We start from the raw sequence: 26,542 nt of genomic DNA on the forward strand, positions 1-26,542 counted from the left end.
CGCTACATAGCTTGACAATCACTCTTTAAACAGCAAGTAATTGAATCTTCAAGCAACTCAAAAGGTTGCAGCCTTATTCTTGCAAAATATATAAATGATACGCTTTCGTGCAGACGAAACGATTTATATATTTGTATATACCTTCAGTTTCACCTTTCACCTGACTCATGCTTAAAATGCATTGACAATGAGACAAGAGTTAGACAACAACAGTCCAGAAATCTTTTAAGGGATATAAATAAAAAAACGTGGTAATTGGCATAGTAACATTCATACATATTCAGTTTGACAGATATGAATCGATGAAAGAAATGTGTTTATCTCTACGTTCTAGTAACCAGGGGGTGCATTTGTATATAATGATATTCATTGTTGTATGAAACCAGCGCATCATCAATTGCAGTCAAAACGCCAACCCTAGAGAAGAACAGGTCTCGAACATCTGCCGCAACAGATTGAATAGGGAGAAAAGGCAACGCAGAGATGAACATTATCTGAATGGATCCCAGAAAATCAGTGTTTGAAGACATGCCTGTGTCTCACAGATGTTTGAGTTCTGATAGACACAGAGGGGTAATTCCATTGTCATCACAGATTATTTGCCTTCTGATTTGCAGTGATTCCCTGAACTTCCATTTAGAAGCAAAAGAAATAGCTCCTCATTAATTAGTGTATCTTTGTTCATCCAGCTTTAAACAGATAACTAGATCTGTTGGGGAAAATACATTTACCAAACTATGTGGACATGTCACATTTATTGTGATAATAATAAGAACACAACTTACCCCAATGAGTGTTAATTGAAGTTGATATTCATTTCCTTCAGCGGCAAACTGCTTCTTTTGAACTGTTGAGATAACCGGTGCCTTCAACTCGACATTGCAGTCCTCCCCTGACCAGGGCAGTACACACACACATCCTCCATAGAGACAGTGGCCATGGGGAGGAGTGTCCGTCTTCCCACACGCTCCAGGTGGACACACTTCATAGTAGCTGAAAGCTGTCTGGACAACAGGAATCGATACACATTAAATTTTCTGTTTCCTTTCTTGCGAACTTACTGGCTCATATACATACATAAATACACACACACACACACACACACACACACACACACACACACACACACACACACACACACACACACACACACACACACACACACACACACACACACACACACACACAAACACACACAAACACAATACACACTACCGTATTCCTACTAGACGATAACAGAATGAGACATAATGTTTATCCTTGACAAACAACCAACAACTTGACCCTCTCAGTCGCTCTCACTTGCATGTATGTAGAATACGTTTTTACCTGATTTCGCGTAAACTGTAGTCCATCAGGAGAAATCTCAACAATGACAATGCCCGCTTGATGCTGAGGATTCTTACAAGTGATGTGTTCCTTTGACAGGCGTGTGCCACTGACCACTGTGGAGTCAAATCTACAAAAGAAGATGTTGTTTTCTGTCTCCGGGAAGTTGTGTCCCCAGATGTGGACGTCTGTACCTCCAGTGTCGGGACCAGAGCTTGGGATGATGTTGAGGACATTAGTGTATGGAAGGCAGTTGGGACCATAAAACGTCTCACTGCACGTGTCACACAATTCTCCTGACCAGTTTTCAGCAAAACATGCACAGTCGCCTATTCGAATCAGACATGGTCATTCAAAATGTTAATAAAATGTTATACCTTACAAATATGCAGGCATATGAAATAAGTACTGATTAAATAGAGAAAATCCATTCCTGCGGTCGTACATGTATATTAACAATACCACATTGTATAAATTGTAATCTTAGGTAATTTATAAACGAGTCTCTAAACTAGAAGATTAAATGATTAAATGTAAACAGGAACATTATTGTGTTATTCATTACTTACCATTTGTGAGGTTGCATGATCCATGATTACACTGAGGGCAAGGAAGGCAACTGTCTCCCCATCTCAGCTGTGCGCACTGGGAGCAGTCAGCTCCACTATACTGGGGGAAACATGTACACTTCTCAGGCAACACACAATATCCTCTTTCATCTCCACCACAGTCGTTTACCTCATGGCATGTAGCAAGCACACAGGATAGACCCTCCCATCCCAGAGTACAATCACATTGGTTTGGCCCTATACAAAAACCGTTTCCATTACAGTTGCCAACACCAGAGCAGTCAAAGTCAGAACAATCCACTCCAGCCCAGCCCGCGTCACATCTGCATCCGTTTGGACGAACACATTCGCCCTTATCACTGCAATTCCTCACCCCAGAACAATCGAAATTTTTATCAGTGAGGATTGGAAGGAAGTCTACTCTAAGAAGCCTCTGGTCAAGACGCTTGTCTAGAATTCGTTCTCTGGCAATAGCTGCATCAGCACTTCCCCACCAGTTCTGCTCAGCGTTAATTTCCTCCTCTCCAGTCAACAGGATCTTTAGTTCATAATCAGCTCTCGGGTTATCCAACGTGTTATACTGAAGACTAACATTTTTCGAGTTCAACATGACTGTTGCTTCACTGGTGGGAGAATTGAATATCTGGTTATAGGTGAGCGTTCCATTAAATTGATAGTGTGTTGACTTCACGAAAACAACACATCGACCTGTAATATTTTGGAAACTATTAGTAGACAGACTAATATTTTGAATTCTTCCACCATCCCTTGTATTATGTATATCCACAGTAAAGAAGCACTTGTCTCCACCGAAGGAATTCTTGAAAGTATTGTCTTCAATATAAACAGATGTGTAGTATTCTGAATACACCGATACTGGGCCAGTTGATTTGAAGATATTCCCTCTGATGAGGCACCTCTTGTCGTTGTAATTGTAATAATAACTACTCAGTCTGACATCCATGGACATGACATTGTTACTAAATGTATTCTGTTCAAGGGACACCATGCCGTTTGGCTGAAGATACTTATCTAGTTTAAGAGCCGACCCTTCCCAAACATGATCCCAAAAATTGTTGTGCTTGATTAGTAACATTTTGTCGTTGTTATATCCATTGAACTGTGTTTCCAAACCATGAAGAGTGTTGTTAATGATGTTCATATTGTCAACAGTTGTACGAGATATTTCTCCAGACAAGATTATTCCACTTCCTTGATTGTGTTGTGTCGTGCCATTCCTGAGACGGAAACGTTTAGTAACTTTAGTCAAAATACCTGTTGACCGCCCATGTTCCACGACTGTTCCATTCAGGTCAATGTCTATGGTATCGGTCTGGATGGTGAGTCCTACTTTCTCGGTGTTGTTGACGTGGCAGTTGGATAAGCGGACCGTGGGAGTCTGCACTACAAGACCACTTTTAGAATCCAGGATTGACACACTTTTCAGGTAGGAGACTGGAAACAGAATACATGCAATGCAGAGTGTACAGTGGATACAAAAGATCACCATTATTACATAAGGAGGCATTTTGAGGTAGGTGAAGCGATAAACTCGTATCATATTTCACGTCATGTCAACACATATTAACAGGTAATATTTTAACTTGTATTACCATCAGGCATTGACAAACAAAATGCAATGCATCAATAGTTAGAGCAATCGTTACACCACTATCAATAATAGAAATCTGCACTTCATCAAATCTCGTACATGACATTTTAATAATAGCTCTAAATAATATAAATTTACTTTCATTTACAATACGATGCAAGATTTATTGATGGATCCAAAAATAGCATGAAAGGGTCTAGCATTTGTTAAATGACAAAATATACTCATTGTACAGATATGTTCCCCTTCTTCCTGAATAGGTATTGTGTTACAATGATAGCAAGAAGATAAAATGTTGAAAACTATCAGTTTAATCATCCATATTGAAATAATAATATTCCTTACATGTGTGTGTTCCTGTATGAGCTACAAACTGATGGCATCTAACTCCAACATCTCGATTATGGTTACAGTATCTACTGGTGGAGTAGCTGGGCTGGCACTCAGAGAGGGAGGAGGCCATCACATCACAGTTCAGATCCTGGAGAACTGATCCACTTCCCCCACCATGCTGGTAGTTTGCAAACTCATCCGATCTGCAATGTTGTCAGTATTGTCAGTACCGAAAAGTTTATATTGATAAAATACAAGGCTAAGAAGTCTTGGTTGTGTTTTAAAGTTACAGGTTTCAAATATGCATTTAATAGTTGGTTTGTTTCTCGAACGTCGAACGTGGTAGCTTGAGGTTTACAATACAAAATAACAGTTGAAAACAGTTCTTATCTACTAGGACAAAATGAAAAAAAAAACATAAAAAAATCTATTTCCTGAAAAAGGGATCAGTCAGTGGCATCATTAAAGTTAAATGATTTGAATAGGCCAAACAACTGACTTGAAGGATCTATTACATTTTGAACAATTCATGCTTATTTGCAGACACTCAAACCATAGTTTTAGCAACATTTTATTCTGAAGTACACAACTAAGTATAAAGTCATAATGTTTCACTGAAAGGGGGGGGCCTCAGCATTGTGATGCTGTAGACATGATGTCAAAGTTTGTGATAAAGTAGCAAATTTCAACTGTGTTCATGGTACTTAATGTTGAAGACAGACTCTCTCATTTGTTCTCACAGTTCGCTACATAAAATATATAGTCACAATTTCTGGAATGTTTAGTAAGTAAAGTCAGTATTTAAAACATATTGGGTTTGAGAAAGTGCTATGTAAGATGTGGTCTAATGTAGATGCTATTCTGATACTGGCGGACAGATCAGAATGCAGGTTTTTACAATGTCACGGTAGAATGAGGCTTTGATATGTTTGAAGCAAGTACAGTGATATCATAGGTTTTGAATCCAAACAATGGGTGAAAGTGGATATGGAGTGATGCCACTTTTAGCAATATTTAGGGGACCATCCAGGTTGGGCTCCGCCACTTCAGGTAATAAAATCCACAAGATCAAGAAAATATTGTACCATGAATCTGAATTTATCATATTTGATCATACATGCTGTAACTGAACCCAAATATGGACACGAGGATATATCAGAAAGTCCCTGCTTCCATGTTTTGTTTGTTGATAAACGCCGCACACTGCAATAGTCCAGGTATCGAGTCTGTAAATGATCGATCTCTGCAACTGGGATACGATGACGAGCATCAGTCGAATCACCGAGCCTGACCACCCGAACCCGTTATTCTCTTACGACAAGCATGGGTTGATGAAGATCAGTTCCAACGCGGACCTTCACGGGTTGCTTCAGTGTATATATTGTATTCACTGCTTTGAGTTCCAAATCGAGGTACAGTGAGGTGAGGTGAGGTGAGGTGAGGTGAGGTGAGGTGAGGTGAAATGGCGTTCAACGTCGCGTTCAAGATTATTGCACTTATATTGCGACGTGCGTGAACGTGTGTTTGTGTGTGTATGTGTGTATGTGTGTGTGCGCGGGTGTATGTGTAGCTGTTTGTAAAGAGTGTACTGACTTCAGCCGACCAGTCCTTGTTTTAGCCCTTTAATGCCGAGCGCCAGGCAGGGTAACACGCGGCCGGGGATCGAACCCACGACCTACCGCTCTCCTGGCAGAAGCCATATCCACTAGACAAGGGAGATGATCCATGCTTTTGCAGAAACATTATTAATCAAAGTTTATTTCACTTATAACATACATACCCATAACCCAATGCCCTGCAGACAAGAAGCGCCTCATTCCTGTCAATATTGCATACGGTTGACCATGACCCATTCACGAACACTTCAACCCGTCCTTCGTTAGCTGTTGTTCCGTTGACCAGTCTCACTGTCTTAGATACCCCATCTGCCAACAACATCCTGACATATCAAAGTGAAACAATGAATGAGACAGTTAAGTCAGTGCTTGATGTTGGTACCAGTAAAACGCACAAACTAAAAAACATGAAACAAAATTGGAAAGTAACAAATTCTGTACTTGCCAGCTGTCGTCCAAAGCCTGGGTGCCCTACTTTACCAAATGTGTTGCTGTTCCCACTCCCAAGACCTCAAATAACACAACCATTATATGTAAATAAAAACTGTTTAGGCCGAAAAATAACCAGTGTGTGTGTGTGTGTTGATTAGCGTACAATTATTGTCCCCCTAGCAGGAGTTGTAAGTTCCATGTCTTTGAAAGTATTCTATGCATGCCAGAATTTTAAAAGTTGTATATTTGTCATTATACATTGATGTCAAACCTTGCGTGCATTCGCCAGTAGCTGACGGTTGAAGGGGTAGTGTTAGTCCTGCAGTATGGTGGCCTAACTTTGGTTGCTGGCTATCTGTAGCCCATTCTTTTAAATATCTAGTTTTAAAATCGAGTTATGATGATCTAGTTATCCGGTCAATCGATGACAGGATTTTATTCAATCTAAATATATTTATCATCAATGAATCAGGTCTCGTCACTATATGACTGGAATATTGCCAATGTCATGTTAAATTCTAACTCACCCAAGCACTCACTTACAACATTCAATGCCTAAGTCTAGATTTCAAAACTTGTTTTGAGGAAGACAAAAGGAGGACATTTCTAAATTTGACATATCAGTGACAAATATGATGTCTGATGCAAATGCCGATTTTGACTTGTTACATATGTCCCATCTTTTGTTTCAGGTTAAGAATTTGCTTGCCTTTGCATGCGTTTGTAACGGGTGCCACCGGTGAAGCAAAATATGCTGAACTTTCCACATATGATCAACCTAGTATCATCACTATTTGATAGTGATTCTTAGACATCACATCATAATATAGTCGAGATCGAGATCGTACAATGGACTCTTCTTTGCTGTAAAACGCCGCACTCAGCAATACTCCAGTTATATGGAGGCGGTCTGTAAATAATCGAGTCCGGTCAAGAAAATCCAGTGATTGACATCATGAACATCGATCTACGCAATTCAGCGAGCCTGACCCCCGCATCCCATAAGGTGCCTCTTACGTGAAGCATACTCGCCTCACAGCCAAGCTTGGGTTGCCAAAGACCTATTCTCTTTCTGGATCTTCATGACAAATGGTCTTTGAAAGATATGTTTATAAAAAGGACATTGCTGGACTAGTTTCCTAAGGCACTGGAATTCACGGTGTATAGCTGACGATCGTGCGATCGAATCCCAGATTTTCCCTGTTCTTGGTATGATCCTGTGTTTGTCGGCACCATGTCCATGTTCCATCCATAAAATGCACCACTGTGACCTTTCCTCACCAACACCATGCTGGCTCACCACGATGTAGCTGAAATAGTGTTTATAACAGCCTTGAACCCAAATTCACTTACTCAAACGAAAGCTTTTTACCTGTCTTGTATGGAAGAACAACGCCAAACCAGGACTCGTTTGCTGCTCTAGTCAATATGACTCTTTCTGCAGTACCGCCTTCTCCAGCCACTAGCACGCCTGTCAACAAAAGGGATAATGATAAATGCAGTATTACACCGAAATGATATTGCCTAATCGCAGTGGGAGCATTTATAGTGAATTTCACATACGACAATCCTATGCCCTGATGGAACACTTGTCTGGCTACACCTCTACCTCTTTACATTGAGGGGCACGGATGGTCCAGTCTAAGGCGCTGCGATTCTCTATGCAGAGTTGCGTTCCTTGGGCTCGCCAGAAACCTATGATTGTGGGTTGGAATCCAAGTTCGCGCCGATTATGTTTCTAGGTTTTTCAGCACCATATCCGTGCTCGTGGGTTTCACCGAAGTGGTAAACGTCTGAGACCGGCATCACTTCGGGCTTTCCTCCAACATTATGCTGACACGCCGTGATATACTGTTAAAATAGGCGTTAAACCCAACTCACTCACTCACTCACTCACTTTACATTGACAATGTGACCAGTGTATGAAAGCGCCCATACCATCTACGTAGACTCCTCTATTCGGATGGAACTGTAGTTCCACACCACTGTCAATGTGTAATATGCCCTCCGACCTGATAAAAAAGGGAACAATTTGAAATGTGAGCCAAAATAAGCAACGAATGCAGCTTTTGAAGTTGTCTAGGAAACGCCAAATATGATTTTGTAGCTCAAGGATAATTAGACACTGCATAACTATGTCATGTTCTTTCTCTGCTAACATCTAGTTTGTACATACCTGACAAATATTGATGTCCTTATCCTGTACGGTGATGCAGACGTTTGAAGATGTACCTGACTAGTGATCTCACCACCACTGAATATTAGCTGATCCTTTCTAGAGACATCACTGAACTCTTCAGACAGGTAGTAAGGCAGATAATGCACAAATCCCTTATCCATGTCAATGTCAAATCCACAAATACTCTCTCCGACATAATCCATTTCCTGCTTCCCCCAGAAGTTCCATCGAGCATCAATGGCATACCATCTTTCAAACGTTGGTGCGTGTAGTTCACACGTGGCAGATGGGTTGCTAAAAACATTGTTCCTCAGTTTGAACTGATATGAAGCAACATTCACAGTCTCGGAGCAGATGTTATCCTTGAATATGTTGTTTGTTATATTCCCTTCGAGTTTTCTAATATCTCCAAGTAGTATTACCTGCGCAGCTTTATTAGCAGAAAATAGATTGTTGGCTATGTTGACCCGACCTTCTGCATTTCTCTCATCGCGGATTTCCATTAAAGACTGAGAAGATGCCAGCAATGTGGTGTTCTTGACAGTGTTATTTACAAAAGATAACTGAAAAAGTCTGTTGTTTGGTGGCCATAGCTGAACAATACCACCAGTAATGTTTTGGAATGTGTTATTCCGAATACTAGTATGTATGACACTGGATCCATAATTAAAATAAATGTAAAACATGTTGCCAGTTATTCTATGGAATGTATTGTTTATGAACTCAATATCCAAGTCTTTTAAATTTGATGACGGGATGTCAAACATACTTCTTCCACTACCCCAGCTGTGGTACCGCCTGGGAAAAACATAGTCATGGAACTGTGAATCTCTAAAAGAAAGTTTGAAAAGATTATTTGCACCCCTTCTCAAATTCAGTCTAAACACACCATTGGTGCCACCGGAGAAGTTTGAACCTAGAATGTTTATGAAGGCATCACTTTCAACGTGAATATCTTGCTTAGTATTCCTAGAAAAGCGGCATGACGTCAAAGAAATGTCCACATATTGCTGGATGTAAACACCATACTCTCCATTTGACCTGATATCACAGTTCGATATCCTGATTTGTGAACTGCTTATAAAATCATCTGTGTTGACGGCAACTATGATCCCTGACAAATGGCTGTGTACTGCCTCCAGTCCATTAATAAGAACAGGAGGCATTCCTTTCATTCCAACGTTGAAAGTGACACCGTGTCCACTTGAGTAAGATGATATGACATTCTCCATGACCGTAATATTTCCATTTATTTCAAGACCAATATCTGTGTCATTTATATGGAAATGACGAATCTGCACATCATTCCCGATATCTACAATTACAAATATGACCAGGTATATACAACTTGGAAAAATCATGTTGCTTGGTTCTCATTTCTACTCCTTACATTTCTAAATATTGTGAAGACACTAGACGTAGAAAGGAAGAAGGTATGATAAGTGCTGTTTGTGCCCACTAGAACTGTCAAATTTAAAAGCTTAAATAGGGAACTATAGTTATAACATTTTTAGATATATCACTACAGCTGACACAAATGCATGTTTCTTTTTATTACTTCACGTTTCCTACACCTACAGAGATATTCAGCGGGTATCAAAGACGTGTTCATGTATAGGATACTAGAAACATGCTTCATGAAAACTCCATGAATCATCCTTTTTTTAAATTGCTTATGTCTGTGTCGATATTTTGTATTGTAAGAATAAAACATGCATTTGTCACAAAGATCAAAGTCAAATTATATCTGACAGTCTCTATGTTTTAAAGTTATTCAGATATTGTGGGCCGAAATGATCCTAATGATTATAGACGAAAGAAAGGTTATCAAATATTGTTTTAGTAAATTCTTAAAACATTGCTAATGTGATACCTTGTCTTTCACAACTATGAGTACATGTAATAAAATTCAGGTCTCCATCTTGCGTTATGGTGGATTTTATATGTTAATAGCTCATATACGTTATGTACACATTTTGTGCTGACCACCATTACATTATTAGGGGAACCTCAAGTAGACAAAGGATTGACCAAGATTATCTTTTCGATCATTGTTTTGTTTTCCTTCAACACAAGGAACTTTATGTTGACCAGCAGTGACTTGACTCAATGTACCCCCTCCCATCTGTTACTTTGTTATAGATTAGACAAAAGGATTGATGGTAAACACGGTGCTGAACACCTACCTTGAAGAGTAGGAAGTAGCTTCTCACTGCATCTTAATGCTACATCGTCTCTGTGGTTGCAATTAAACCTTGAACTTTCACATTCTAGGAGTGTGTCCTCAGTGCCTGTACAACTAAGGTAGCCAAGATGTATGGGGCCCGAACCGTCATTTGAACCAGAATAAACGTCAGGTGATATCGTATAGCTGCAGATAGATACAGGTATACATGACAAACTCAAGCACATATCTATCCGAAGGTTCATGTTCAGGGAGTGTCAAGGCATGGTGTTCGACTCATATGACAGCATGTTCATTTCAGTTCATTTCAAGGGCGCACGGCTGGCCCAGTCGTCTAAGGAGCCGCAATTCGCTGTGCAGAGTTGCGTCCCTTGGGCACGCCAGAAACCTATGACTTTGGGTTCGAATCAAGGTTCACCCCGATTATGTTTCTAGGTTATGTCAGCACCATGCTGGTGGGTTTTACTCAGAACCAAGACCAAGAGAGGAAATGCTTTCAAATTATAACGTTGCACCATGAACAATGAGGAATGACCAGAAAGACTTGAGCCTTTGGTAAATATAAGCTAAACATAAGAGGTCTTTCTCAACAGTTTATTAACGTGGGACTTGACTGTATTGATTTTTCCATCACATGGGATAACTATTTCAAAGTTTCATCGCTCAAGGATTTTTTAATCAGGTAAGTTCTCATTTAATTATTGTTTTTTTTAAAAGAAAATTAAATAAATTTTGAAATATATGTTTTGTATTTTAGAATTGGTAGTGAAAAACTTGTTAACTGAGATTGTTAGTGACTTTGATGGGGGTTGGAGTAGCGTAAATTGATTGTCCCCCAGGGTATGTCAGACCCCGTCATTCAAAGTAATTGTTTTTCCACTACAATTTTAATCGTATATGTTCATTTAATTTTGGCTAAATTTGTCATTAATTGCCAACAGCAGAAGGGATGTAAATCCAGCTGGGGTCAATGCTGGTATCAAAACTACTGTACGTCCCCATGGACCCTAGCATGGTGATCTACCTTCAGCTGTTGGCGATCTATAGCCCTTTTTTATATTGTACCGTTACTTATATCTTTTTATAGTTGTATGCTAGTTTTAAATATCAATCTGTGATATTCTAGTAATTTTACTGTCCATCGATAACAGGTTTTATTTAGTTTAAATATATGTATTAAAATGTATAATTTCTCGTCACGATATGGCTGAAATATTGCCGATGTGACTTATTAACATGGGGATTGAAATGAAGAAAAGGTTCCGGGAATCCATTTCGTGTGAGAGATAACTAAAGAGGATGAAGTACGTGGCTCATTTGAGTAGTTTAGCACCATTTGATCACCGCTCATGCATTCACTTGGTCATTACCTGAACAAGAGTCGATTATATACTGGCGGCAGAGAAAAGCTGGAACATACTTGACTGTTCTGTAATACAACTTCTGACAAGGAAAACTGTCATTCGTTATAATGTGATATACAAACATACTGAAAAGAACACTCACTCATATCCAAGCATTCGGCAAACGACTTGGGCATCAGCTCTGTCAAAGCCATATCTACAGACAGTCCCCCATGTTCCATTAATCTTGACTTCAAGACGTCCCTCATTCTCATTCATCCCCCCGACAAGTCTGACACTTGTGTCATCAATGGGAAACGGACGGTCTGTTGAATTAAAAAAACAGTGATTTGACACACCCTGGTTACTTTTATTACATATTATCATGCATTTTTGAATTTTATAAATCAAGGATGTGAAATGAATATGATTGACAAATTTGAGTGTCCAATTGAACGTTTCTCTCCCTTCTATGCAAACACATATCTGATAACGATAATTTTTGTAACAGATAACGGATAATTGAATATAATTTATAATATTTATGTTTTTCCAATCCTAAGATTTTATCCAAATTCCGAAGCGTGCTGTGAGTACATATTCGGGCATTGGTTTTTCTATCGTGAAATAATCTACAATCTAATTCCCGAAAACATATGATATTAAGTAAAAAATCCTTCACTTACACAGATTCCCAAGTAATCTTACTCCTGACCATTTCTCCCCAGGAGTAACTGGCTTGGCCCTCACAGGATGACTCTTGTTGCCGTGAACAATAAGTGCACCTAAATATGATATGCCTTTACATTTAACAGTCAGGTCATACTATCTCACATTGAGTATGAACATAATGGAATGAAAAGAAACACAAATATAATGTTAATATATCATCACATTCACTCAATCTCGGTACTTGGGATTTAAGCCATATCATCATTTCTTTTGCTAGTTCCACAGCAATTCTTACAGGGGCGTCCGAGACAACAACGAGTTGATGGTGAACATGGGGCAAGAACAGCTGTCACCACCTTCAACAACAATCTATCACATTCAGAACTCTTTCAACATGACAACATCAACCGTAATTGGTCGCTTAATGGACTTTCAAAATGAGTGACATCATCCACATCACATGGCAAAGTTAGTGTTTGGCGGAGAAGGCGAGATGCTTGTCACTGAAGGAAACCCCAGGATCAGAACTTGATCTATGGAGCTACAGATCTGTACAAGCGAATAGTGAACCATTAAGTAATGACATCGCTTCTGCTTATGCCCCTCATTTTGAATTTTGAACAACATTTCTACTCGTAACAATACAAGTCAGGGCCACTTAAGGTTCTTTGAAAGCTTTCTTTTGGAACCCGATGCAACCATTTTAAACCATTATCATTTAACAAACAGTGCATAAAAAACAAAAACAATGAGGAAGTATATCACAAACTTGACAATCTAACTGTTCAATATAATTGTATTATATGCTGCTATAAAATCATGTTCAATATTAACAGTTTCAGTTGAATAAACATGAAGTGAGAGTAGGATATGAAATGATATTCGAATGATATTAATAATACACATTGAAGTAAATGATATTTGTGTAACTAGTATACGAATATTGTAAAATAATTTTAAATAGCAGATGAAAAGATAATAATTACCTTCCACAAAGATTCCAAATCCCTTCTGAAACTGCAAAGTCACTCCGGCCTCAACTATGAGTGTCTCCAGCTTTCCGACCATGATATTGTCAGCCACAGTGTATGGGCTGTCTTCAGGTGTAAGGGTAACAGTCCCACCAATGCTACCACCAATTGTACCATCAGCAGAAATAAAACTATGAACAGGGAACTGGGGATTGGTCAAGTTGGGGAAACCATAGAAAGGTACAAGTTTGATTGTAGGAAGAGAAGTGTCATATGATGAATCGAATACTCGCCGCGCTATATCCTTGGCATCTGTGGTACCCCAATAGTTGTATGTAGAGTTGATTTCTCTGCCTGCATAACCATCCCCTTCAAATTTGATATTAAACTCTTGATCAGCATGGAAAGTGTTCTCATTCAAAGTTACATTGGGGCTCTTTAGAATGATTGTACTCGAGTTGAAGGTGTTCTCTATTACATAAAACCTTTCTCTGTCCCTTTCAGATTTCAGTGTTATAAGGCCACCTTGAAAAAGATTTGTACTTATCCTTATGCTACCATCATTGGGCGTCTGAAGATTAATGTCCAACGGGGACTTTCCATTCACAAAAGTGTTACCATCTATTGATGTATTCAAAATGTTTCCTTCCATTTTTAGTCCACAATTTTCAAACGTGTTGGCATGTATGCTCAAACTCCAAGGAAGAGTGTTGCTCCGGACATAAACATTAACACCATCATACTGTTTTTGTGTTCGGAATGTGTTATTGATAAGTAGGACATCATGTGGTGTAGTATATTGATAGTATGTTCCTCCAAAGTCCAGTATATCTGCAGACCGTATATCAAAGAGAGAATCTTGAATGTCTATGACTCCAGGTGCAACATTTGGACGATTCCAGATACATGTTCGGAAAGATGAAGATGCCCTATTTCCAATCACTGATACTCTTCTAAATGTTATGTTCATTTCTCCTCCATCAATGTCGAAACTATCAGAATTATATCCACTCTCGATAACAGAATCATATGCACTTATAGTGATATTTGAATTACATGACTGCATTACAAATCCTTTAGAACTGGAGTACAGTTTTGAAGAGTGAATTCTTACATTAAAGCGGCCACTATTTGCATTCGATTGAAGACGTATTCCATATGAACTTTCAATTTCACTGTCATTGATGCTTAATGACACTGTGTGTGAACTAAGCCTGTCCAAAACTATGAACTTGTTAGATTCATTTATTTGTACTCTTTCAAGAGTCAACGACACATTAGACCACAGTTGTCCAGCTATGGCTGTTGTGCATTGTGTAATGACAGTATCAGAAGATCTAATTTCTCCAGAAACATTGACGGAGACACTCATTCCTGTCTCTGCGTGTATCAAAGTGGTGTGACGAAGGGAAGATCCTGAAACATACACAGCTCTTTCAGGGAGATTGTCATCATATGTCTGTGAAACTAACTGTGTTCTCTCTTACCTTTACAAATGCTGTTTATAGCGACTTTGACAGTGACAATATGTGCTTTATAGCTACACATAGTTCTCATCGAGTTAGAAACTGGGTTCTTTTGAATCTTTCTTGGATAGTTCATAGTCCTTCCGATCTGCTTTATGATTTTTTAAGCCGTTTCGAAATTGAGTGTATACAATGCTATGTTCTCACAACAGGAAAGTAAGTTCTTACCTGTAGCATTGAATATGATGCCACCCCATCGTTGACTGCTAGGGGAACCATCACTCCTGAGTTCAACTTTGGCATCTGCCTCACCTTGTATTGTTAATATTCCTGAAATGATAAGTCAAGGACCCTGCGCAACATATAAAACTTTTACATTGCAGTTAATAATATATGACAATTATTCTTAGTCTTTTCATTCATTATTCATATTTTTTTAAAATGTTAATTTGAGAATGATCAAATTATCTACTCAAATGAATTGATCCCAATCAGATTTTAATGAATTTTACTCAAATTATGTACTTGTTACAGGTCAAAGGATACTGTTTAAGAGACGACAGGGATTAAAACACATTCAAAACCTTGTATATTACACGAATATAAATTTTCACATGGAAACTAACCTCTCACAAAAATTCCCTGCTTGTTTGGAAACACCAATGTATTGTTCTTGCTTATTGTCAACTCAATCCCTTCTGGAATGTACAGACTTCTATTCACATACAACACTTGGTTTGGTTGAAGTATGATTGGCGAGTCCAACGTTCCACCAATCATGTTTCGATTGTCGAAAGTAAACATATCAGAGTCTAACTGTGATGACATGTCAATGAGCATCTCTGAGACAAAGTATGGATCCACTTCAGCCATCATTTTTGTGACATCACAGAAAAAGTCACATATTCTGGACCGAACAAAGAACTTGTCACTACTTCCCCAAAAGTTGTGGCTTGCATTCAGCCTATGGTTTGTAGAATAGTCCACATCAACAAACACATCGTACAGTGTCTGTGGGTTCATGAAGACATTGCTGTGGATTTGTACTCCGACATTCTTTGTGTGAATCACTGACGTTGTTGAACAGTTGGTGAAGATGTTACCAAATATGACTGTGTTATCTGCCTCCACAAGTATGCCAGTGTCTCGTTTGATGCCAGTAAAAATGTTATTTGAAATATTAAATGCGACATCATTTCTGCCTTGTATGCGGATTCCATTTCGTGTCAGAAAAGAATTTTCTGTCATAAGAATATTTCCGTATTTAGAAGATTTAGTTTCAATATACATCAGTTGGTAGGAAGTGGTTTGGCTACCCTCCATGGTGTTATTCCTAAGAAGTATTTCAGGTAGGAGGCTTGAGAATTCTCCTTGAATTTGAAGACCATGCCTGCTGTTGTTGGTGAAGTGAGAGTTTGTTATAGAAATGTGCATATTCGCGACTGCATTTTGTATATACAATTTAAGGCCCTCTTGCTGGTTCTCCTTGAACTCAGTTTCATCAAAAGTAATGTTCAGGTTTCTGGCATACCTTGCATAACTTATGATAAATCCTGTGTATCTATTGTTTTCAAACATACACTTCTTTATGCTCGAGCCCATGCCTCCATAATAATAATAATGATATATTCCATGAGCTTTATTGTCAGAGAATCTACAGTTATTGGCAAATAGCACAACCTCTTTGCCAAATGCCATACCACTTTTTCCATTACGCAAGATGTCACTATCTTCCATACTAATATGAGAACTCCCTTCTGGCCAATTGCTTGCGTATATGCCCTCTTGGGTGTTGTCTGATATGATGGTTCCTGAGATATGAATCCTGTCTTGGACTGTATCCCCAATATGAAGATCTAGCCCTCTGTCGTTGTGGTGGATATTGCAGTGTCTTATAGTCATGGCTCCGAGAGTTCCTTTGATGCCGACACCTGCTCCATATATGTGACTGAATTCCAATGACAAATTTCCTGCAAGTTACAAAAGAGCATGATGAAGACATTTGGTTATCTCAGGCAAGTGAAAATACAACTTTATCTGATATTTAACTGAGCCATGATTTTGGATGATTTTGAAACTTTACAAAATTGAAAACCATCGACCTCAAACCATAATGATCGTTGTGCAAGACGTCTTTATCAGATAGCGTGCGCCATATTGAGGAATATAAAAGACAATTGCTCGAGATTATATTTTGGATTTTCAGGCCGAGGAATCGAAACTGTCCCTCTGCCATGACCAATCAAGTCCAGGAAGAGGGACCATTTTCAAATTTAAGGAAGGCGACAAAGAGATCCAGATTGCTATGGAATGGAACTTTAGCCAGCAGAATTTAGTAAATCAATTACAAAATGTCGTTATTTGTGTTAAATAAATAAAAGACCCCATTGTTCGTTGTTTAAGTCATGTCATGCTGAAATGAAAAGTTTCATAAAGCACGGGAGTTTTACGCCCATGAAAACTGTATACTCTCTAGTACTTTATCAGCATATAGATGTACTCCACCTGATCAAAATAGTGACCTCTCATAGGATGTATTTGCCTGTGCTCTAACTGCATATGGACTTTAACAATGAAGTATTCGTAATTAAAAATACATGCAGCGAGTAATGGTGTAAAATAACATTTTAAATATGGCTACCATTGTGGCCATGTATATAATTGAGTTGGGGTTCTGGGAGCCAATTAGAAACATAGTTGCTGGTGTCATTCCTTCATGGGATAGTTAGGACAAATTCAAAACAGATGGAACATTTCTTGGTATGCAGAGAGGTGGGTTCTCTGTCATACTATTCCACAAGACCATAGTGTACATACCTTGACTGACAACTTCAATGCCTGCCCACATGTTTGTCCGGTTTGTGAACGTAGTTGAAGCTGTGAAAACCACAGGCAGTCCACTGAGACCTCTGGCCTCCATTGTACCTGAGATACAACATATACTAAATAATAATCAATAACAACAATTATTCTTTCAGTCGTCCCAGGGTTTCCTGATTTCATTATCTACACCATTAAGACACATAGCATCAAATGGTAGCTTTCAACATAAAATCCTTTTAGCTAGTACCTGTTTATAATTTTGTCTAAAGGCATGCAATGATGCAAAGGTAGGTGAACGATTTGCTTGTTTAGGAAAACTAGCTATGTCTTGATAATTGCAATTGGCATTGGTACAATTAGATGTGTACGCTTCAGATACAACTGCCCACATATTCTTACCAAGAACGATGAATCCTGCGTGTGAAGAATTAAATATAACCTTGACCCCCGGCTGTATTTTCACGTGTGCTGCTGGACGAATCTTGATGACAGTGTTAATAACATATGGACTCAGGCTGGGTAACCACTCATGACTTCCCTGGAATACAAATACGATCTTGAGATGGTAAGTGCACATGCAGATGTTGATGTAGAAATGTTTATGTAGATGTATATAAAGGCAGATTTGTATGATGTAGCTATAGATGTGGATTCTGATGAAGATGTAGATGTATATAGGAATGCTGCTCTTCAGAACCTCTGTTTACCTGTATGTCCTGGGAGACTTCTGTATGTCTGACGGGGATTTGTTGTTCTGCCGCACACCCATACAACTCCAGGCGAAGTCCTGCATAACTACTGTATGTCCAGCGTTGAGGTACAAATGCTAGGTACCGTGCCTGCAAAAGGTTTATAAGGTCTTTAACAAAGACATCATTCGAGGAGAAACTGTAACAACAACACAGTAGTTTGAGCTGAAGGACATTACAGGGACGATGACTCAACAGTCCAGAGAGAATATGCTATCATGTCGTGTATCTACATAATGTATCTCCATCGCATGTTCCAATATTCTATTATATAAGGTACCATCCTCGAGCAGTGGGCTCTTTTTCAAAATGAAAAATATGTTGTGCAAAGATGATACCACCAGTAGCTGTGAAGAAGAATGTTAACTCACTAACTAGCGGACAAAGATCTATATACATCATGACTGGCCATAACTAACGAGTCCGAGGATGTAGGTGGTGTCACCCTTACCTGCACAGCTGGGTTTAAGTCGAATGTGACAACAGTCCTGTAATTTGGAGGCCCTGCCAGAGTCTGTGTCCCATTGCTAGTGACATATCTCTCCCAGACAAGACTATCCTGGCTGTAGAACAACGCCATTGTTCCGGGGAACCAGCCATTTTTGCTGCCCTGGACCGAGTAGCGGGTTACACTATGCTGAGTTAGCAAGTCAACCTGAAGGTACTCTGTGCCATTAGACTGTCTGGCGACCCATCCATCTGGAAAAAAACGACACATTGCGAGTGGAGTGGAGTTGAGTGGAGTGGAGTGGAGTGGAGTGGAGTGGAGTGGAGTGGAGTGGAGAGGACTGGAGAAAGTATAGAAAAAATACCAATATCTTTAAGTCTCAAAATCAGAAGATGTAAATTCCTTTAGTGCTGATTCTCTTGGGTGAATAGGGGCGGTGGGGTAGCCTAGTGGTTAAAGCGTTCGCTCGTCACGCCGAAGACCCGGGTTCGATTCCCAACATGGGTACAGTGTGTGAAACCCATTTCTGGTGTCACCCGCCGTGATATTGCTGGAATATTGCTAAAAGCGGCGTAAAACCATACTCACTCATTCACTCACTCACTCTTGGGTGAATACAATGGGGTAATGTTTCATATATTGGTATATACAGTGATATCTTTTTAATATCCGGATAGTACCTTTATCACTGAAAGTGTCAGAGTAAGAGTAAAGAAGTTGCTGGATTAACAAATCACTGGCAAGGAATATGTTTCTTTTGTTAAAAATTATCTTTGCATCAAGATCGTCTGAATACCGAGGTCTATCTATATATATAATCACACGCAAAGGAAACGCAAGTCGAGTATGCAGTATACATGTTATTTATTTTCAACTGTAAAGACAAGAAATACTAATAGGGCAAGATTGACAAAAAATTGACTGAAGACAGTTTAATGGATTAAAAGGCAGATGACATAATTGTTGTTTTCAAATGTTAAGGGCTTACACAGTTTCGGTTCAATACCCAAAATGTCAGTCAATACCTGGTGTGACCACCATTAGCACTATGAGTGGATAAGACGACAAGAGTGGATCCAGAGCAGCTGTGCGTAGTTCATCGGCAGTTGTAGGGACTGGGCGCACATTGTGCAAACGCCTTTGAACCTCATTCCACAAGTGTTCGATTTAGTTCAGATTAGTGCTGAGGGCTGGCCACGGTAGAACACGGATGTTGTGTTGTTGCAGAAAGGCCATGGTAACTCTGGCAACATGGGGACGAGCGTTGTCCTGCTGGAAAATGTGTTGTTGATGTTGTGCAAAAAATGGAACAACGTGGGGTCTGATCACTTGGTCGAAATACCGCTGAGCAGTGACGCCGTGTCCCCGACCTTGACCAACGTTCAGAAAGCACATGGGTCCAAGTCTCGCATTAAGTCCAATCCCTGCCCATATCATGACGCTAGGTCCACCCCATGGATCCCTTTCTATAACGTTTCTGTCTGCGAAACGATCACCTCGACGCCGCCAAATTCTGACTCTTCCGTTTGCATGGGAGACACAAATGCGACTTTCATCAGAGAAGATGACACGGCTCCACTCACGATGACGCCAATTGCGATGTTGACCCTGTGCCCACTGAAGTCGTGCTTGTCGATTCCGTGGTTGGAGAACAGGACGACGTGCTGGTCGGCGACATCTGAGGTTGTTGGAACGGAGACGTCGGATCACAGTGTCCCGGCTAATGTGTCGATTATGTGTTCCTATGGTCTGTCGAGCACTTTCACTTCCAGTTAGGAACGGATGTCGGTGTTGAGGGGTAATCTGCCGATCTTGTCGAGGTGTGTCGAGGTGTGGTGACCCTAGGACGACCGTTCCGAGGAAGGTCATCTGTGGTCTGTGTAGCATTGTATAGATGCAGCAGACGGTAAATTTTGGTTATGTTAACGTTGAAATGACGGACAACATCTTGGACAGACTCTCCAGCTTCCATACGTCCGATAGCCTGGGTTCTCTGAATTTGAGTTAGGCGTGGCATTGTTGACCAAGGAGTGGTAGGTCCAAGAATCGGCCACAGTTTTATACCCACTACAGTTCGTGCATTTTCGATTTCGCGAGAAATGGGTGCATGATACCCACATAGACGTCATTGAAATGGTGCGTTTTGGCGATTCGTTTTTTATGTTGCGTTTTTACTCTGGGCTTCCAAAATGCAACACCGGATAACACTGTCAGGCTTCACTTAAAACCACTTGCGTTTCTTTTGCGTGTGAGTATATTTACAAATGCAATTAAACCGAAAGTATATTCTCAAATAGAAAGTTATTTGCTACTACGATGTTCAATTTCAATTTCTATCTTCACATTCAAGGGTAAACATAAAATCATGGCCTTTCAACGAAAATTTGTCAGACACTATCTCCTATGACTTCAACATACTTCTTGATCCAGCAATGCTCTAAGTTCGTATCACTGCCCTATGGAAGTCATCATTTTGAACATTTGAGTTTAGGGAAGAAATAAATGAAGTAATTCAAAGGCACAGTCTTCATAATCTGATAGATTCTCTCAACTGACGTAGGTCTGTGAACATAGTATTGTAGTCATGATTAACCCCTAACGATCCCAGAAAAGCCAGGCCTTTACCAACTGATGCCACTCGAGTGTATTTCTTTGGGGGAAAAAGACCAACCTTTTCCACTGTTTGCTCTGACATTTTGACTCTTGATCGAAGCCTCATGATGTGTTAAAATTTGTCTAAAAATTACAGGATACTGATGATAATTCAAAAGGTCCCTGAATATGCTGCGTCAGGTCAGCTTCTCATGTGAGGTCCCCATTCTGGGTACCCATCCTGCTCATGTTCAGCGTGTCAGCTGTGCCAACAGTATCAACGATGCTAAATTGTAACACGCCTACCAGACATAAATTTGTCCCGCACCCCTATACAATTCCCCAATATTTGATTTCTCGAAATCAGATGCAGCTGTAAGTCTGTAACTTGGTGCTATGTCTACCAAGAGACAAATCTTCATAAACGTACTGGGATCTCATACAACAAGAAAGCCAATGCCTATGAGGCCACGACGTTTTCGATTTACCCTCGTATACTATTAGCCAGCAAAGAACAGATCTCGGTGTCGCAATATATCCTATGTTCACATTAGTTTATTTTACCAGTGATGTTTTTTTCAGTTTGTTGCAAAAGACATGTTAAGGTGAAGCACATCTCAAACTATAGCAATACAAAAATGTCATACAAAAAGAAATCAACAAAAAGCTGCTCACCCCCAACGTTAAGTCTTGCTGCATTTGCTGTGTAGCGGGAATTTAAAGATGATGAAGCAGAGAATTGATCGTCCGTGATGTTGCCATTCTCAAAACCCAGAGGAGCATCACACTGTGTTGATTCTGTTAGTGCTGTAACAGTTGGGAAAGAGAATTATATTATATACCTGCAGATTGAAAGCAACTGTGAGTAAACTTAGACAAGTTATCACAGGAATGAGAGTTGTAAAACTTTATACATAATAAAGCCTCCCAAATGTATGTACTTAGTCATCAATCCTCCACTAAAGATGTCCATTTCACGAGAAACCCACAAATAATATGCCTATTAGCACAGTAAATGACTAAAAATATATTTTTACGATCCTATCATTCTCTCAATCTATTTTCATGGAAGGTTTTCATGCCATACGGAATTTTCATTTTACCGAAGTTCGTCAAGGGGTTATATCTTTGTTCAGCTCGTTAAATCCTGAGCGCCCCCCCCCCCCCCCCCCCCACCCCCTACTCGTGACAAAAGTAACGAATTCATAATTAATTACGAGGTAGGTCACAAGTTAGACTTACGTTGTTGACATTAGGGATTGACTTGTTTTTGCTATATGGACTTTCAATTGACTGTACATTCATACTCCAGTGAGAGATTTTTTTAATATACCCATATGTACATTTATAAAGCGAAATGTGATACTGTAAACAGCGTATGCTCGAAGCACTTATACGATATTGCCACGATCAATAGATGAGTGCCCATTCAATTTACAATCTGAACTCACTGAAGCGTAAATAACCAACGATGCCTGCAAGCTGCTGGAAGATGTCAGTTGCATTCAGTTACTCTCTCATCCTACCGGGTACCCACATACAGCTGGGTGATCCAGAGGCAAATGTTTAATGAAGTGACTTGAATTGTCCAAAGACATACCAATAGTTTTTGTATGGGGTATGACTTTCTCAGATGTTAAGTTTCCCAAAAGTCGTTTTGTGGTCGTTTACCCCTCCCCTCCCCCCGCGCGCCACACACACGAGCACTCTCAACAGAATTAAGCTTATATCGTATGCACTGACTTACTATGAGAAAGCTCTATTGCGAAGACGTCGGGGATGTTACATCAACATCACATGTGCCCGAAGCAGGTTGGTCGCCGAAATGAAAATAGCTTCAGTCGACCGAGAAATATTTTATCTAACATTTACGCTACTAGCGATTCGTAGGTTGCTTATGTTTTGTAGAAAGGTCAGCGTACCTTGGATAGGACTGTTTCAGAGTTTTTGAACAATTTTCAGTTTTGCCATGGCTTGACCACTTGATGTACCTCCTCTGATATAAGAGGAAAACCCAAAGTGGTGCAGGTCTGCGACGTTTACCAAGAGACGGTTACCGTCAAGATTCATATTCAGAGTAATCTGGGATAACTTACAGTAATGACAACAATTGCAAAGTGCGCTTTTCAAGGAATATCCATTTCGCTGACGCTAAACATCATCATTGTGTTTTGATCACGTGGTTACTATTCGGCAGTCATGTGACTTTACTTAGGATATATATAAACCCAAAGTGGTGCAGGCTAGATGGGGAAGGGTCTTATCATTGTTCGGTGGATTCACATTCCATATTAGGTACGTAAAGTGCGGATATTCTAGTATTTAAAAAGGTATTCTCGTCGCCATTAATTTCTAGCCCAATGTCTGTCGGACTTTTCTAGAACTACCAGGATCCTAGAATTAACTGAAGAGGATATAAATATCCTAGTCCTGCGTCATGACTGTGGAATACATACAGTTTATTTTACTAAACACCTAGGCAAGTCTAGATCAAACAAGAGGAAAGGTTCTGTCGAAGAAGAAAAATATAATTATTTTTAAGAAATGTTAGTCAAGACAGGTCCAAGACTGTTATTGTAAAGAACACGAGTGAGTCATTTGTCTGTTGGGCCGCGATTTGGGGTGAGACGTGCTTGGGTCAACTCTTCAAGAGTTTGAATATGAGATCCGCCTTTTCCGATCCTTGGTTTGTCAGCTTCCGTGGCCTAGTGGTAGAGCATCTGTCTGGATAACGAAATGTCGGGGGTTCGATCCCAGGGCGTGTCATACCAAAAGGCTTTAACATATGGTACTTGTTGTTACACCGCCTGGTGCTCGGCATTATGGGGCTAAAACAAGGGCTGGTCGACAAGTATACCGTGTCTGAGTGGGGTATTCGTGTTAAACTGCAGCATGGTATCTCAGTGGGCTAGCACTTTAAAATCGACTTTTAGTCCGGACCAGTACAAGCAGCCACACACACCTACGTGCATGCGCGTCGCTATATCAGTGCAATGATGTTGAACGAGATGTTAAACCCCATTTCACCTCACCTCACCGTGAAAGCACGATTTTATAAGTATGTGGTTAACGTCGCCGATTTTGATCTTTTCCTCTTACAACATGCTACTGTCACGTGATACACCTGATATACTGTTCAAACTCACATGCAACTAAACATATTACAGAACGCAGTTTTAGGAGAGTATTTAATTGTATTTTATCTGAAATCGCATTTTCATGGCAATATTGCAAAGATACGATTATAAATAGTGATTTAAAAAAGTATAGAAAAGGTTACTTATTAGGAATTACGTGGACAGATCACGGTCATCAGTATGACAGTAACTGCCCGTCGAAAACGGCCCCTCGGACATTTGCCCCCCGGAAAACTGTTCTCACCTCTACCCACGGAAAAATTAATTACCCTCAAAGAAAAATTGCACGACCCACACGCAGCCCCGTGAAAGCCGAAGCCTGCAATTGTGATTTGACTTGATTTTAACATATTGTACTGACATTGGTGAAACCTTGCCATGGACAAGGGTGAATCACTGGGTCCTCCTCATCTAACATACAAGGGGCGGTCGGGTAGCCTAGTGGTTAAAGCGTTCGCTCGTCACGCCGAAGACCCAGGTTCTATTCCCGACATGGGTACAATGTGTGAAGCCCATTTCTGGTGTCCCCCGCCGTGATATTGCTGGAATATTGCTAAAAGCGGCGTAAAACCATACTCACTCACTCACACACATATCATATTGTATCATTATTATAAGATCATACTATATAGTATTATTTCATGTAACATTATCATAACATACTATACATACCATCGTACCATATATCACAACTATATTGTATCACATTTCAACATGTCATATCCCACAACACATTAGCAATGTCATAGCTTGTCCCATCATATCTTATCATATCATGCCATGTCATTCCATGCCAATTTATTTCATATCAATCAATCAATATTTATTCAACACTGGAAGACCGCAAGCCATATAATATGTACACTAACAGTATTTACACAATTTCTATAATACACATTATATATTGCATCATATCCCCTCATGCATCATATCACACCACATCACTTCATATCATATCACATCATGTCATGTCACATCATATCATTTCATATACATATAACTATACTTAACCATTTGTAATATCACGTCCCACAATATCATATGACAGCCTAGTAGTTTAATACCATTTCTTACTCTTTTGTTTGTAGTTTATTCAGATGGCAAATATCTATAAATATGTACTTAATGTATATATATATAAATACTAATAATAAACCACTTATTAAAAAACCTCGATGAGCCTTTAGATTGAATAATTTAAATTTCTAAAATACCACTTATAAAAAAGGTTAAATAGTCTAAATACGGACCTCCTCATTTAATATGATGAAGGAATATTAAGGCTAGCATTTCTCAGAATACTATTAGAAAGCATCCGTGGTAGAGCGTCCGGAAAACGGAAGGTCGAGGGTTCGATCCCCGTCTGCATCATGCCAAAATATGTTAAAAGATAATACTAGTTGTTACACTGCCTGGCGCTCGGCAATAAGGACTGTCCTGTCATAGTACTTGAAGCGTGTCCTGTCGTCATGGTACTGTCATATCCTGCCGTCAGCTGCAGGCTCCCGCTTATAACTGATCAACACTGATTATATAAGTGCGATTTAACCTATTGTCGTCTTCTTAGAATCGCCTTTAAATAGCTTCCACGAAATAACCTGCTGTCTTGTTTACACGAGAGAGTTGTTGGTTCGTTGCATTTGTGGGTCAGCTTTGTGCTCAAAGTCATATGAGAACCTTCGAGCAAACACAGAGTATAGCAACCAGTGTATTTTACTAAGTGTATTCATGTTAAACTACGGCATGGTATTTCAGTGGGCTAGCACTAGACACTAAAACTTGGCATTAGTCAGGACTAGTACAAGTAGCCACACACACACACACGTGAATGCACGTCGCTGTGTAAGTGCAATAATCTTGACCGTGACGTAAAACCCCATTTCGTCTCACCTCACCTCAGAACACGAGTGAAGTTTACTGGTATTCAATGACAGGGGACGGACATGCGTCCTTCGTATGTCAGTTATTTATCGCCGAAGGGTTTGCGTTAAATTCAAAGTTTTCTCTCTTTTGTGTTCATTGCCATAGGGGAAGTCAAATAAATACATAGATATACATGGTCTCAAACTTTTGGCCCCCGGCCTTC

The 26,542-nt window shown here is 39.8% G+C and overlaps 1 protein-coding gene across 1 annotated transcript in view; it reads right to left on the reverse strand.

The window, feature by feature from the left end:
• The window catches only part of LOC139452561 (uncharacterized), a 42,325-nt gene that overhangs the window by 14,323 nt on the left and 1,460 nt on the right, over positions 1 to 26,542 (reverse strand). Inside the window, exons 2-20 of the mRNA XM_071234083.1 lie at positions 21,995 to 22,126; positions 18,731 to 18,978; positions 18,238 to 18,369; positions 17,930 to 18,068; positions 17,525 to 17,632; positions 15,334 to 16,677; positions 14,936 to 15,037; positions 13,257 to 14,657; positions 12,285 to 12,383; positions 11,762 to 11,924; positions 10,257 to 10,441; positions 8,068 to 9,385; positions 7,830 to 7,903; positions 7,264 to 7,362; positions 5,624 to 5,768; positions 3,856 to 4,046; positions 1,899 to 3,353; positions 1,330 to 1,658; positions 786 to 1,004 (exon numbers count right to left, since the gene is read on the reverse strand). Of these exons, the coding sequence (XP_071090184.1) occupies positions 786 to 1,004; positions 1,330 to 1,658; positions 1,899 to 3,353; positions 3,856 to 4,046; positions 5,624 to 5,768; positions 7,264 to 7,362; positions 7,830 to 7,903; positions 8,068 to 9,385; positions 10,257 to 10,441; positions 11,762 to 11,924; positions 12,285 to 12,383; positions 13,257 to 14,657; positions 14,936 to 15,037; positions 15,334 to 16,677; positions 17,525 to 17,632; positions 17,930 to 18,068; positions 18,238 to 18,369; positions 18,731 to 18,978; positions 21,995 to 22,126 (7,883 nt within the window). The remainder of the gene's footprint in view (positions 1 to 785; positions 1,005 to 1,329; positions 1,659 to 1,898; positions 3,354 to 3,855; positions 4,047 to 5,623; positions 5,769 to 7,263; positions 7,363 to 7,829; positions 7,904 to 8,067; positions 9,386 to 10,256; positions 10,442 to 11,761; positions 11,925 to 12,284; positions 12,384 to 13,256; positions 14,658 to 14,935; positions 15,038 to 15,333; positions 16,678 to 17,524; positions 17,633 to 17,929; positions 18,069 to 18,237; positions 18,370 to 18,730; positions 18,979 to 21,994; positions 22,127 to 26,542) is intronic.

Source organism: Haliotis cracherodii, unplaced genomic scaffold, assembly GCF_022045235.1.
Source record: "Haliotis cracherodii isolate W230 unplaced genomic scaffold, xgHalCrac1.p SCAF_9, whole genome shotgun sequence".
NCBI classification, from domain to species: Eukaryota; Metazoa; Mollusca; class Gastropoda; order Lepetellida; family Haliotidae; genus Haliotis; species Haliotis cracherodii.